Source organism: Tinamus guttatus, unplaced genomic scaffold, assembly GCF_059628265.1.
Source record: "Tinamus guttatus ecotype Peru unplaced genomic scaffold, ASM5962826v1 Tinamus_guttatus_pri_ptg000472l, whole genome shotgun sequence".
Taxonomy (NCBI): Eukaryota; Metazoa; Chordata; class Aves; order Tinamiformes; family Tinamidae; genus Tinamus; species Tinamus guttatus.
Genome location: NW_028289006.1, coordinates 7619650 through 7631681, shown reverse-complemented (window position 1 = coordinate 7631681; position 12032 = coordinate 7619650). Strand labels below are relative to the sequence as shown.

At 35.9% G+C, this 12032-nt stretch overlaps 1 protein-coding gene across 2 annotated transcripts in view; it reads right to left on the bottom strand.

Moving 5' to 3' along the window:
• KITLG (KIT ligand) overlaps positions 1–12032 on the bottom strand; it is a 51543-nt gene that overhangs the window by 10143 nt on the left and 29368 nt on the right. For both annotated transcript variants that reach the window (XM_088532936.1, XM_088532937.1), the window contains exons 3-6: positions 8333–8395; positions 3584–3763; positions 1467–1629; positions 506–601 (exon numbers count right to left, since the gene is read on the bottom strand). In XM_088532936.1, coding sequence (XP_088389062.1) covers positions 506–601; positions 1467–1629; positions 3584–3763; positions 8333–8395 — 502 coding nt within the window. The remainder of the gene's footprint in view (positions 1–505; positions 602–1466; positions 1630–3583; positions 3764–8332; positions 8396–12032) is intronic.

Sequence of the window (12032 nt, the reverse complement as noted above, 5' to 3'; positions counted from 1 at the left end):
GTGACTATGGAGATATCCCTCCTGCTACTACAGGAAGTTTTCAGTCTTCAAATTTGGAGTAAAGCTTAGGATCAAGACTAATCTCAAAATACGATATACAGACAACCTATCTATCCATGTGAGTATTCTGAGCCCATTTTAGGACAGCTATTGTGTTAGTCTGCTTCCCTCTGGAGAGGTAAAATGAGTGTCTGGGATAATCAAGTTCACTGAGATTACACAGGAGAGCTCGCAGCAGCAGTGAGGCAAAATGAAGAGATTTGACCTCTCCAATTTGCAGAGAGCCATCACATCATTGTAAATATATATGGCATCTCTAAATTTTCATTAGATAAGTTCACTACATTTTGGTATAACAGCTGAGAAACACATGGTATACCATAAGGCCTAAGTAACTTCCCATTAATTTGCACAATTAAGACATTCTTTTCGTCTTAGCTCTCATAATAATCAGCTACTAGAACAAAATGGAGACACATATATTAATTCAATGACTTGTACTTACTGTTACTGCTAGTGTTACTGCCAATGCTGTCATTCCTAAGGGAGCTGGCAGCAACAGGAGGAAACAAAAATGTTTTTGTGACAGCGACTCTGGAATCTAAATAGAAAATGAGTGTGTCAGCATTACGTAACTTAAAATACAGTTGCCTCTATAAAAGATGCTGGGGTATAGGGCTATCCTGATCTGGCTACAGGCCTTCTTTAAAAGAGGATTAAGCCAAGTTAAAAAATAAATAAAGAAAGAAAGGCAATCTCTTTAACAGACTGAGCTCTGCTACTAAATACCTATTCTGGAAGAGCAATTTCTTTGCACAATTTTTTAGGTTATGACATCGATCTGCTTCTAGTTATTACTGGTGTAACTGCAAATGAGTATGTTGCCCTAATTAAAACTGCTAGTAGTTGTCCCTCAAGAGAGTAAAAGAAAGCAAAAAAACCCTCCATTCACTACAAGGATGAGAATGAACCACAGGAGCTTGTGCTGAGCTTGTAAAATTTTTAAAATCAATTAAATATTGTCCTTTTCAGGAGAAGTGGGGCAAATGCAGAGCTGACTTGACACTGCTGCACTTTACAGCTAACTCTAGTACTGTACCCTTTAGGTAGTGCAATCTTAGGCTTCTTTACTGCCTTATAAAAATTAAATAAAACATCAACAGAAGACTGGATGAAGAACAAGAGCAATGTAAAAAGAAATTCAGGTTATATTTGGGATGAAAAGAAACAGAGCAGAGTATTGTGAAGTAATTTTGGATTATGTTAAGGAATGATGTCACTAGGAATGATGATACTAGTTTTACTGCCAGATAAAATTCTACTTAGAACAGAAATAAAAGTTTTGGTGTTGGTAGTCATTTTAACTGGCAATAAAAAGATAGAGCATCAGATCCATAATATCTCTAAAATCAAAGGAAAATTTATATCTACTTAGTCTCTGTTCACAGAAAGAAAAAACATCTTACCTTTCTCTGGTGTTTCTACTGTTGAAGGCAGAATGCACTCATTCTGATTCAAGGTGTCTGCAAACTCCTTATAGACCTCAATGGTACTATTAAAGTGACTAAAAAAGTCCTCAGGAATGAAGTGACCCTCTTTATAAAGATGACCATTTTCTCTTACAAAATCCTAGGGTAAAATATAGAATTCAGCTTGAAAGAAGGTCAAGAGAGGTGCTTATTTTAGCATATCAACAGATGATGATAAAAATATCCAAAGATGACACAAATGAGATCAAATTTATAACCTGTAGAAGACCAACTTTACTGTATACAATCTTAATAAAACATGCAAACACTCTGAGTTGACGACTTCAAAATCACTTTGCAAACAGAAATGAGTTATTAATCCATCATTGTAAAATTGACAGAGAAATAAATGGCTAAGAAATGGACTACAGCATTCCATCCTATGCTAAAACTGAAGAGATTTTGGTTTTTTGTTTTCCTATTAACAAATTTACCTTGATTTCATGTTATTTTGTAATGTCATTCATGATCCTTTTGATCTGAACACAGGAACACAAAGCAATCAGTGCTATTTTCATAGGAGTACAAGGAACAGAACACAATAACTAGGATATAATTCTACAGAGAAGTTGGTTGAGATCCCTGATAATATACCTAAAAATAAAAGCAGGGCTATAAACAAGGAAGCCCAATCAATCACTGTGAGGTCCAATGGACAGTATGTTACGTCAAACTAAACAAAAGATTGAGATCCATGTTAAGATCATTATTAGTATTTTTTTATCCCTATTTCCTTTTTATCTGGCTTTCATAATAGCTATTTCTTATGCCAGCTCTTCAGATTTGGCCTAGCATTGCTTTTTGCTCCCAGTAAACACTGGTAAGCATATGAGTTAAAAGTGTACCAAGAAAAACTTCCTAAGACTTGGTTCCAAAATTATTTTCTTTTTAATACTGCAAGTAGATCTACATTAATTCCTCTGTGAGTACAGACACAGATAGCTGTTTCTCTGAATTACAGGATGTTTCCTACTTTCTTTATTCTCTGTCTTAGAAATTAAATCCTTCTTTCAAGACAACTCAGTTGAGTGTCAGTGCCTTGATTCATCATGACAAGAATTAAAAAAAAAAAAAAAACACAAATATGCTGAAGATTGGACAGGATTCATTTTGAAGTGGAAAGCTAGGGAATACCTTATTACAGAATCACATCTCAGCAATATAATGCTAAAATATTAAGCTAGGGTTACTGGCTTTTGCCACACCAAGTGACACTGGATCTTTCTGTGCACTTTTTTCATTCTGCATGTAAAAGGGAACAACTGAACAGCTCTGTAAGCAACCTAGAACTGCCTGATAAAAATAAATGTGTGTAAGGATGAAATCTATAGAACATGCTAGTTTTTTTTTTTTTTTTTTTTCAATAGGACAAAATCTTCAACTAAAGAACTGGTATTTAATTACTGAGAGTTTAGTTAGAGCTGAGTAAGGGTGTTTTTTTTTTTTTTTTCCTCATCTCCAAGAGAATCAAATATCTCTAGAGTCAGATTTCAGGAATCCTTGCAGCTACTGTTGGCATTAGGAAACAGAAGGAACTGAGGCGAGTGACATCCTCTAGTGTATGCTGTATCTTTGCATACAAAAGTTCATTAAACTACAGTGAAGTTTTCTGAGGCTCACACATGGTGATACATATTGAGGCTATATTAATATATACCTTTCAACTGCATCATATTTAAATTTACATTAGGAATTAGCAAGATTACTAACTTAAGCAGGATGCACAAGAAAGATTTCTGTCTGTTTGAAACAGGCTAGATTTAATGAATAATTAAGGATGACAGTTACATTTTTGACTACTCAAATAACTCTATACAAGTCATTGTAAATACTGTAAATCCTTGTAAGCTATTTTCCTTTAAAACAGTAGATAGGGTAGCTAACTATCACTGTGCATCACTAAGCAAAGCTGAATTTCACAAGTAAGTAACAGAAATGAAGAACAGTTGTAATGAAGCCTTGGACATTTTGTGATTAATACTGACTTCTGTGCTAGAGAAAGTTCAAAAACAAATATCCAGCATAAAAGTAGAAACTCTGTATTAGGAGATTACCTTATTTTTATCAAAAGCTAGACATGCCATAAGATCATTAATTATCCTTGTGAGATTATTGATGATTGAATAGTTGCTTAAAACATCAGACATATCTGAAATATCTGAAAATTTCTGGAGAAGACTGTGTAGACTTCTTGAAAATTCAGGCACCATCAAATGCAACCAACAGTGAATAGGCTGTCAGGGGATAAAAATAACAGAAAGGCGGGTTAAGTATCACACATGCAAAAACTGATTAAGCAACTCAGTGTGCAACAGTAAATTAGACTGCTCTTTCCACTTTGGATTATCTTGAAATTGTCTAAATTAAAATTCATCTTCCCTAGTGCAGCTAACTTTCTCAGCAGTCTTTTTGGTACAATCTCCTTTCTCTCTGATACAGACATATTTATGTTTGTCTGTTAAACACCATCCCCTCACTAAATTTTTAATCAATGTTAAGCATCAGTCTGTTGAGCCTTTGAAGCTTGGGATATAAAACTGTAACCCCCCTTCCATGCTTTCATTAACTTTTTTGGTTTGTTTGTTTTTAAATAACGAGTGCTTTAACAATTTTCCCCTAGACTTCCTTTAAACCCTTCTCAACTTTAATTTTATTATTATCTTATATAACTCAATTAACCCAAAAGATCCTTGACTTAAATCTTTTTTGAAGAATTATTCTGTAAACATATCGCTGTGGAAATCCATGTGTCCTTTTATCCATCTCTGAGCAGTCTGGCTCAGTTAATTCTTTCTCTTCATTATTTTCTCTAAATGCTATTTCTGAACATAGCTTCTAGGGTTTCTACACATCACATCATGGTATCTGCCACATCTGTGCCACTGGAATAATGCTCAAAGCTTTTCACTGACACTATACTGCAGTTGAAGTTTGCACAGCTGTTCAAGGGATTGAAATCTGGTATTCATTTTGCTGACGTAAGTCATTAACTTATTTTACTTAGATAAGAGCAGTCAAGTAAATAAGAAGGCCACCAAACTCTACTATGCCCAGAAAAACTTAACTCATTATGGTAAGCACTACAGGTAGTGTGCATGTTAGTCATTTTTATACACCATTCTAACATGCACATGGAAATCCCTTGCCAATAAATACTGCATTTTTAGCAGTAAATGATATGAAAAAAATAAAGAGCAAGTAAAGCTCAGTATTGTAATACTATATTAAGTGAAACATTAGAATTTATTTCAAATATGAAGCTATTTTTGACTGTTTTCTGTTGTCTTGGGATAATTAAATCTTTCAAGATCTTGGCTCTGCAATACCTGACAAATATGCACCTTCAGTGCCTCCTACCATTTTGAATGACAGCAACCATGCAATCCATCAACTTCATAATCTACAGAACACTGAAAATATTTGGATTGTCCCAACTTATTGACTAAATCTCTTTTTACTCAATTTATGCAATAAATTATTTATTCAAAAATGTATTTTCTACTATCTACATCATGTGGGGATAAGTTGGTTTCTCAGTGATATAGCTATTGTTCTGCCCTGATATGCAAATATCTTTGACGAAGAAACATTCACACTCTCAAGACTATTTGGCTTCCAGGATTAATGTCAGTGAATCTAAGTACATTGTTTAGCTCCACCTTAACTTTCACTTATGTGTTTAACTCTCTCCCTTGCCCTCCAGCAAATGGAAATTTAGTATCATCTCCTTTGCTAACTATTTCAGCAATAACTTAAGAAAATATAAAACCAAATGTGAAGTGAACATCTGGCTTGGTTCTCTGCTCCCCTTTTTTTCCTAAGGCACAGGAGGGGAGAGGCAGAAGTAAATATAGCAGGGAAAGCCTGAACTCCATTGTAGCAACATGTGCTGTACTATACTGCATTGCCTTAACAAGGCAGGCAATGAATCTTCTGCTTTGGTGTAGGTTTGCCAATACAGAGTCTCAGCGCTTCTCTGAACTGCAAGCCCGGAAATCCTTTTTCTCCAAGGTTTTAAGGATGCGTGTTCTACTATGGCACAGATTAGCAAAAGCTTGCTGCTTGTCTACTGTGCAATAGCAGCATTTGGTGATTTCAGCAGGGATTCTACTTTGCTGCTCCTGCAATTTAGCATGTGCGTGGGAGTCTCTTCTGACTTAACTGTTCTGACCTACAAAGCTGAACACATTAGCTTTAGGTTTCCCGTTCAGCAGTGTCAAGCTGTGCGCTTCTTGCTTTCTCTATACCTACTAAACATAGGGATGAAACTATGCAAAAACTGGCAAATGTGATATTGTTTGTCAAGGAGAAATGAAAGTTCATCTCTGCTCTGTGCAAATTTTTGTGTAAGATTTGACTGAAATTTACATCTGTGGGTGCTTACAAGCCTGACTTCCCTCTTTTCCCAGGTAATCCTCACTTAACCTTTCCATTCTACGTCCATCTAAAAGTTTACAGTTTATCTCCCATTAGAGTGCAGTCCATGCTACTGTCATTTTTGCCTTTTAACCTCCAAGTTAACCAAAACAGTTCACTCAATCTACTTTTAAAGCCATTCAGATGCCTTGAGCTAGTGCATAATGCAACAACCCTTCTGTTTAATGGATTGGGTCAGTCTGTTCCTGTTACATGCACTACACTGGCTTTCCATCTGCTTGGGATTCACTCTCCCTTTCTACCTTTAGTCACCTACAGTTGAGTCTTGCTAATTTGGATGGATTTCCCACTTTGTACATACCCTGAAGACTGAAATCTATCAAAAAAAAAATCTGCAGAGCTCTATTTTCATCCTTTTAGAAGTGAATGAAGAGCATTCACCTTATGCAAAGCCACAGGTTTCTTAGCTTGTAGGGATCTTTCAGACCCCAGCGCAAAACCTATTTGTTCAGCCAGCCTTTGCTGTGGTATACACGACCTGAAATCCCCAGAGAGTAATCTGGCAAAGTGGGATATGAGTACCACTGAATACTTCCTCCTGAGAAGGCATGTGGCCAAGAGCTGAACCTTCCATCACCACTATTGAATGTGGCGTACAAGCAAAGCAAATTTGGAAATCTCCGCTCTCAATTTTTCTTCCTACTATTTAATTCTTGGCTGCTCATTGTAAATGTAAACTGGATCTAAGTTTCTGGGTATGAGGCAGCAAGATGACACTGCATTTAGACTATAGAAAAAGAAACTATAGTGGAAGCCAAAATTGAAGCACAGAGCAAGGTAAGAGTTAAGCAGCAGGAATGATCATGAGTCCATTGCTCAGGCAGGCTCCCTGGCCTTCTTCATTTGCAGTGTAAACATTCCCCAAGAGAGCAGCAGAGACATGGCTCCTGACAAACTCCTGCCCTCGCCTGCCGGCGTGCCTCGCTGATCCGGAAGGCTGAAGGAGCAGATTCGGCCTACGGCTGTACTCCACGGGCCTGATTCTCATTGAGACAGAAATCACATACAGATTCATAATCACTGAATTTCAAAAAGCACCGCAGACAGGAGGCAAAGGCAGCCTGTTCTATTCACATCTTTTTTCTTTTTTTTTTTTTCTGGATAATGGCTATTTTTAGACACTTAGATTTTCCATTAGTTTTATTTATGTTATAGTATAGACTATTGCACAGATCTAATACAGACTTCTACAGCATTGTTTCTGAGTTTTCCTGCCTAAGGAGCCAAGTTTAAACTGGATTCTCTAACTTTCGCTAAGTTTTAATAAAAGCTTTTAGCTTCCAACTAAACTCATTACACCACTACTAGCTTTGCCACAATGAAACCTCGTATTTCAAGACCCTTCACTATCCTATAACTTCCTTTTCCTCCAGCAATCTTCTTTCTTCATGTTCATTCGGAGCTGACAAAATGTTGCTTCTTGCATGATTCTCCAATATCGAGGGGGAATACTGATAGAATTGCTAGAATGTATGTTTATATGTATACTAATATAAGTCTGATTTTCATACTGACAACTTTATACAGATATACACACAACTTTTACATGTACTGGATAATTTCTAAGTATTGACATACGTGTACAATGATTCAGTTTATATGCTTAACCCAGATACAATATCATCCACTTGTATTGATAAACCAGTATAGACCAATGATGGTACAGTGTTTAGCATAATTCCTACTTTCACTTTTTTTTTTCATTTTTCCTTTTTTCTTTTTTTTTTTTTTTTTGTTGCAGCATATACAACAACCAAGAAAGCATTTTCAACAGAATTCTCAAAAATGTTTAAAGCAAATTCGGGAGACTTTCAAATATATTTAGCAGAAAAAAAGCACTATGCTAATATGAAGAAGTTTTTAATACAAAATGCTTGAAAATTTTAAAGAAAACATAAGACACTTATTTAAAAGTATGACTATGAACGAATTGTGGGATTACATAGAAAGAATAATACAGAGTTTGTTTGAATGAAATAAAATGATGTCACAACTTTTCACCAACTTGACTAAAGCATAATTTGAAAGGAACTGCTTGTTCAAGTAAGCAACAATTTTCAGTTGATATGATGAAACGATACCATAGTTTGACTTTTTTCCAGAGAAAATGCTAAAAAACATTAAGAGATATTCTTCCAAGAATCCTGTAAATAAAAAGATTTTAAATGACTGCAGGAATCTCTCTCTGTATTTCTGTCTTTTAAAATAATTTGTGGAATGCCTATTTCATATAATATAACAATCATAAGAATAAAGTAAATGTTCTTGAACTGTAATAAGCCATAGAACAACATACAAAATGTTATGACCATCAGTGGCTCCAGTGGATTATTTTATCAGGATTAATTTAATGTGGTTGTACATACCAGGCTATCCATCTTCGGGACATATTTAAGGGTTATCAAATAATCATTTGGGAGATTTCCAACCTACAATAAATATATAATAAAAATGTTATTACCAACCACTGAAATTTAAGATTTAATTTCCAGCACTGTATTCAACAAAAGATCTCCCAAATATTCAACACACATTTTAGGTAACGTATCAGTTGCAAAACTTACATACTCATTTTCATTTGGAACTGCACCTTGCTCAAAAGTGCAGATATCTCTGCATCTCACTAACATTCCCAGAACCAAGCTGATGTTATTTACGCTATTTCCCAGCAGAATGCAAGTCAGTGGTGAAAGAGAAGCAATGTTATGAGGCTATTCATTACTGCCCGAATGCCACCGCATTTCCCTCTTTTAATGGATGTCTTGAAGTGTTTAGACCGTTTACGTGACAACTTTTATGTCACCTGTACCTGTCCCAACAGGCTTATCTGACTAAGCATTTTTCCTTCAAGCAATTTTTTTGGTAAGCATTTGAATCTAAGTAAATATTCACCTGCTCAGTGCTCACTAATGTACTAGGTCAGAAAAAAAACTTAAGTACAACTTTAACTTTGAAGCTGTACTTCAGACTAATGATGAGCAACATAATTATCTGACAGCCATGTCCTGAGGCAAAGGAGGGCGAGCGAACATGCGAACTCAGTCTGGCACTACAGAGGTCGGGAAGTATGGGATAAGCTGAAATGAGAATGAAGAGTGGAGCAAGGGGTCTTACTGCAATGCAATCTCCTACAGATGGGATCCAACTCTCCCATGAGATGGGACAGATCACTGGGGAATGTGCTGTGAGGGCAGATGAGGATGAGGAGAGAGACTCCTACCATGATTCAGCTTGAAGTACTTGTTTTGAAAGTTTGACTAATATTATGGTGCTTCATGATATAGCAAATCTTTGTGTACCTGTGAAAGGAAAGATTCAACTGATATTTCTAATCCTATTTGAAAGCCATTTTGCTGAAAGGTGATAAGCACATACTCTCTTTTCATGGACTAGCTCCTTTCATGAACTAGAATCTATACTTTGTTCCAACAAAGAATTTCTACTTATTTGGGTTATCATTTTGTTGTGGGTGCTTTTGATTTTGCTGCTATAGCAACTAGCACCATGGGGGGTTTTTTCCATGCAGTTTTTAGGTAATACTTTGTTTAGCACAACAGAATGTTTTACTTTTTAATTTAAATTTAGTTTCAGTTAAAAATTAAAACAGCAATTTCAAAATATTAAGGTTCTAGAACTGCTCAAGGATAATACTTATGTACAATAAGTCACCAGTGAATTCCAAACATTTTTGTATTTACAATGTAGGCTGAGCCACGATCTTTCAGTTCAATGACCTCGAGCTTTGTTCTTACAGCATTAGAAAACAAGTTTTATACAAGTGATTTTGACGAATGTTGTTCTGTAGATCATGTGTTTGTTTATTTTTTTTTACTGTTATACCTACATATACTTCAGGCAGAGGTTGCAAAAGTGTCACTAAATCCTCTGTATCAATTTCTATTTTCCTGCACCTGCTCTGGGGGTGTTCTGATTCAAGATATTACAAATACTGAATATTCCTGAAATGCATCTTTCTTTAAAGCATCCCTGAAGCCGTACTTTTATTTCCTTTGGAAACTGGCTGATTTATTCTGAACCCTATCTACAGTTTTTCTCATTTTTCTCCCTTCTCAAAAAACATCCTGCAATACAGCACATTAATGGGTAATCCAGTTTCTTTTCCAGCTTGCTTTGCGTGCCTACGGAGGTTAAGATTAGCAGCACTTCAAGCAGGAAAGAGTGAAGATGTTACTGCAGGTGCAAAGTTTCCCATACTTACTCCGTAGGGATTCAGTACTTAGCAATGTCAGCAAAAGTACATTTCTTTAAGAAAGGTCACTGGAAGATTAAATTTGTTCCAAATCAATGAACACTACAAGAACTGAGATGCATTATGTATACAGTCTACTTTACCGACAACAGTGCCTGTCAAGCACTTTTCATGCACAGTTAAAAAAGTGTAAGTGCCTAAGAGCTCTTACAGCTCTCAAAGAAAGCTGGAGATAACAGCTCAGTCCCAGATATTTTTCTTCTTGATAGCCTGTGAATCAGAAAAGATATTCTTGATTTTGCTATTAAAATGAAGATCACTAGGGTGACCAAACCCAACATTCTTCTCATGAAGAAACAAACTGATAGAATCTTGATTAAATGACATGACAAATATTCCAGTGGTGGTAAATGGCATAGCTCAATCCAGATTATGAAGTTATCCTTTGTCCCAGCTGGAATTAGCAATAGAGAGGAAGGATTACCTCTCTCAGCCTGCTAGCAATGTTATTTCTACCTCAGACCAGGATATCATTAGTCTTCTTGGCCATACGGGCACAGACATTGCTGCTCTTGGTCACCTTGTCCACCAGGACTCCCTGGTCCTTCTCTCAGAATGGCTTTCCAGCGCCTAAACTGTACTGGTTCATGGGGTTATTCCTCCTTAGATGCAAGATTCTGCACTTGTATTTATTGAACTTGATGAGGTTTCCCTCTGCCCCATCCTCCAGCCTATCAAAGTCATTGAGGTACCAGTGAGAAATATGCTTGTATTAAAGTGGTACACTTGGTTTTTGCTTCCTCTCAAACAACTCTTGAAATTTTACTGAATTTTGCTGAACTACCAAGACTATAATTTAAAACTAATCATTCCTTTTTAATGCTAAAGTATTCTCGTGGAGTAATGTTAATGGGTCAAAAAGAGGGATAAGCATGGGTGCATTGCGTTTTCCAATTGAGCACAAAGGCAAAAACAGATTCTGTATTTGTGTGAGGTGGCAGATAACAATAACCCCCAAAAGAACTTCAAGAGGCAGAGGACAAGAAAACTAATATCTGCCTGAGAAGTGATGGCTTAAAAGTGAATTTTCTTTGAAAATTCCTCTGTGCTGAAACAGCTTTTTGATTCTTGTAATCAACTTCTTAATTACAGTGACAAATTTGGGTGCAACAAAACTTCCACCTGTATGACCTTCCTTATACAGAACATCAGCTGATGATCTTGGAAAGCAATTTATAGAGTGAACCATGCATTGCAATTAAAATGCCATAAAAAATGCCTGATTTAGTGCATGCGTATGGCTGTAGAAATCCTAACAGGCTCCGAGAACATATTATTCTTCCAAGAAACGTAGAAAAGGAAATACAGACTTATGCCTTTAAAATCTTACAAGACATATATTAATGACTATATTCCCAATTGTAATAAAATCTCAGGCTGTGGAACGCAAGACTCCTTTTGACATAAAGAAGTCTGAATATTTAATACAGTTCTGTTAACATTGTATAACCCAAATATACTTTTAAAAATATGCTGACGATCACATAGATGAGGAGATGAAAAAGAAATGAATAACCACAGAAACAGTTGTAAGTGATGTAGAACTACTCTCTCATAAACAATAGAAGAACAGAAAAGATACGACCTATCCCTGCAGTCAGGTGCTCAGATATGAGAGGCTACTCTCATGTAGAAATTCTCTTTATTGTGAACTGCTTTACTGTTTTGAAAAGTTTAAGGATACAAACATAGATACTGACATTGTTATACATGGAAAGAAGGTAAAGTCTTTAAAGTAAAAATTAACCATTTGCTATTGCCAGTGCTTTCTTTTTTATTCTGAATCATATAATGGA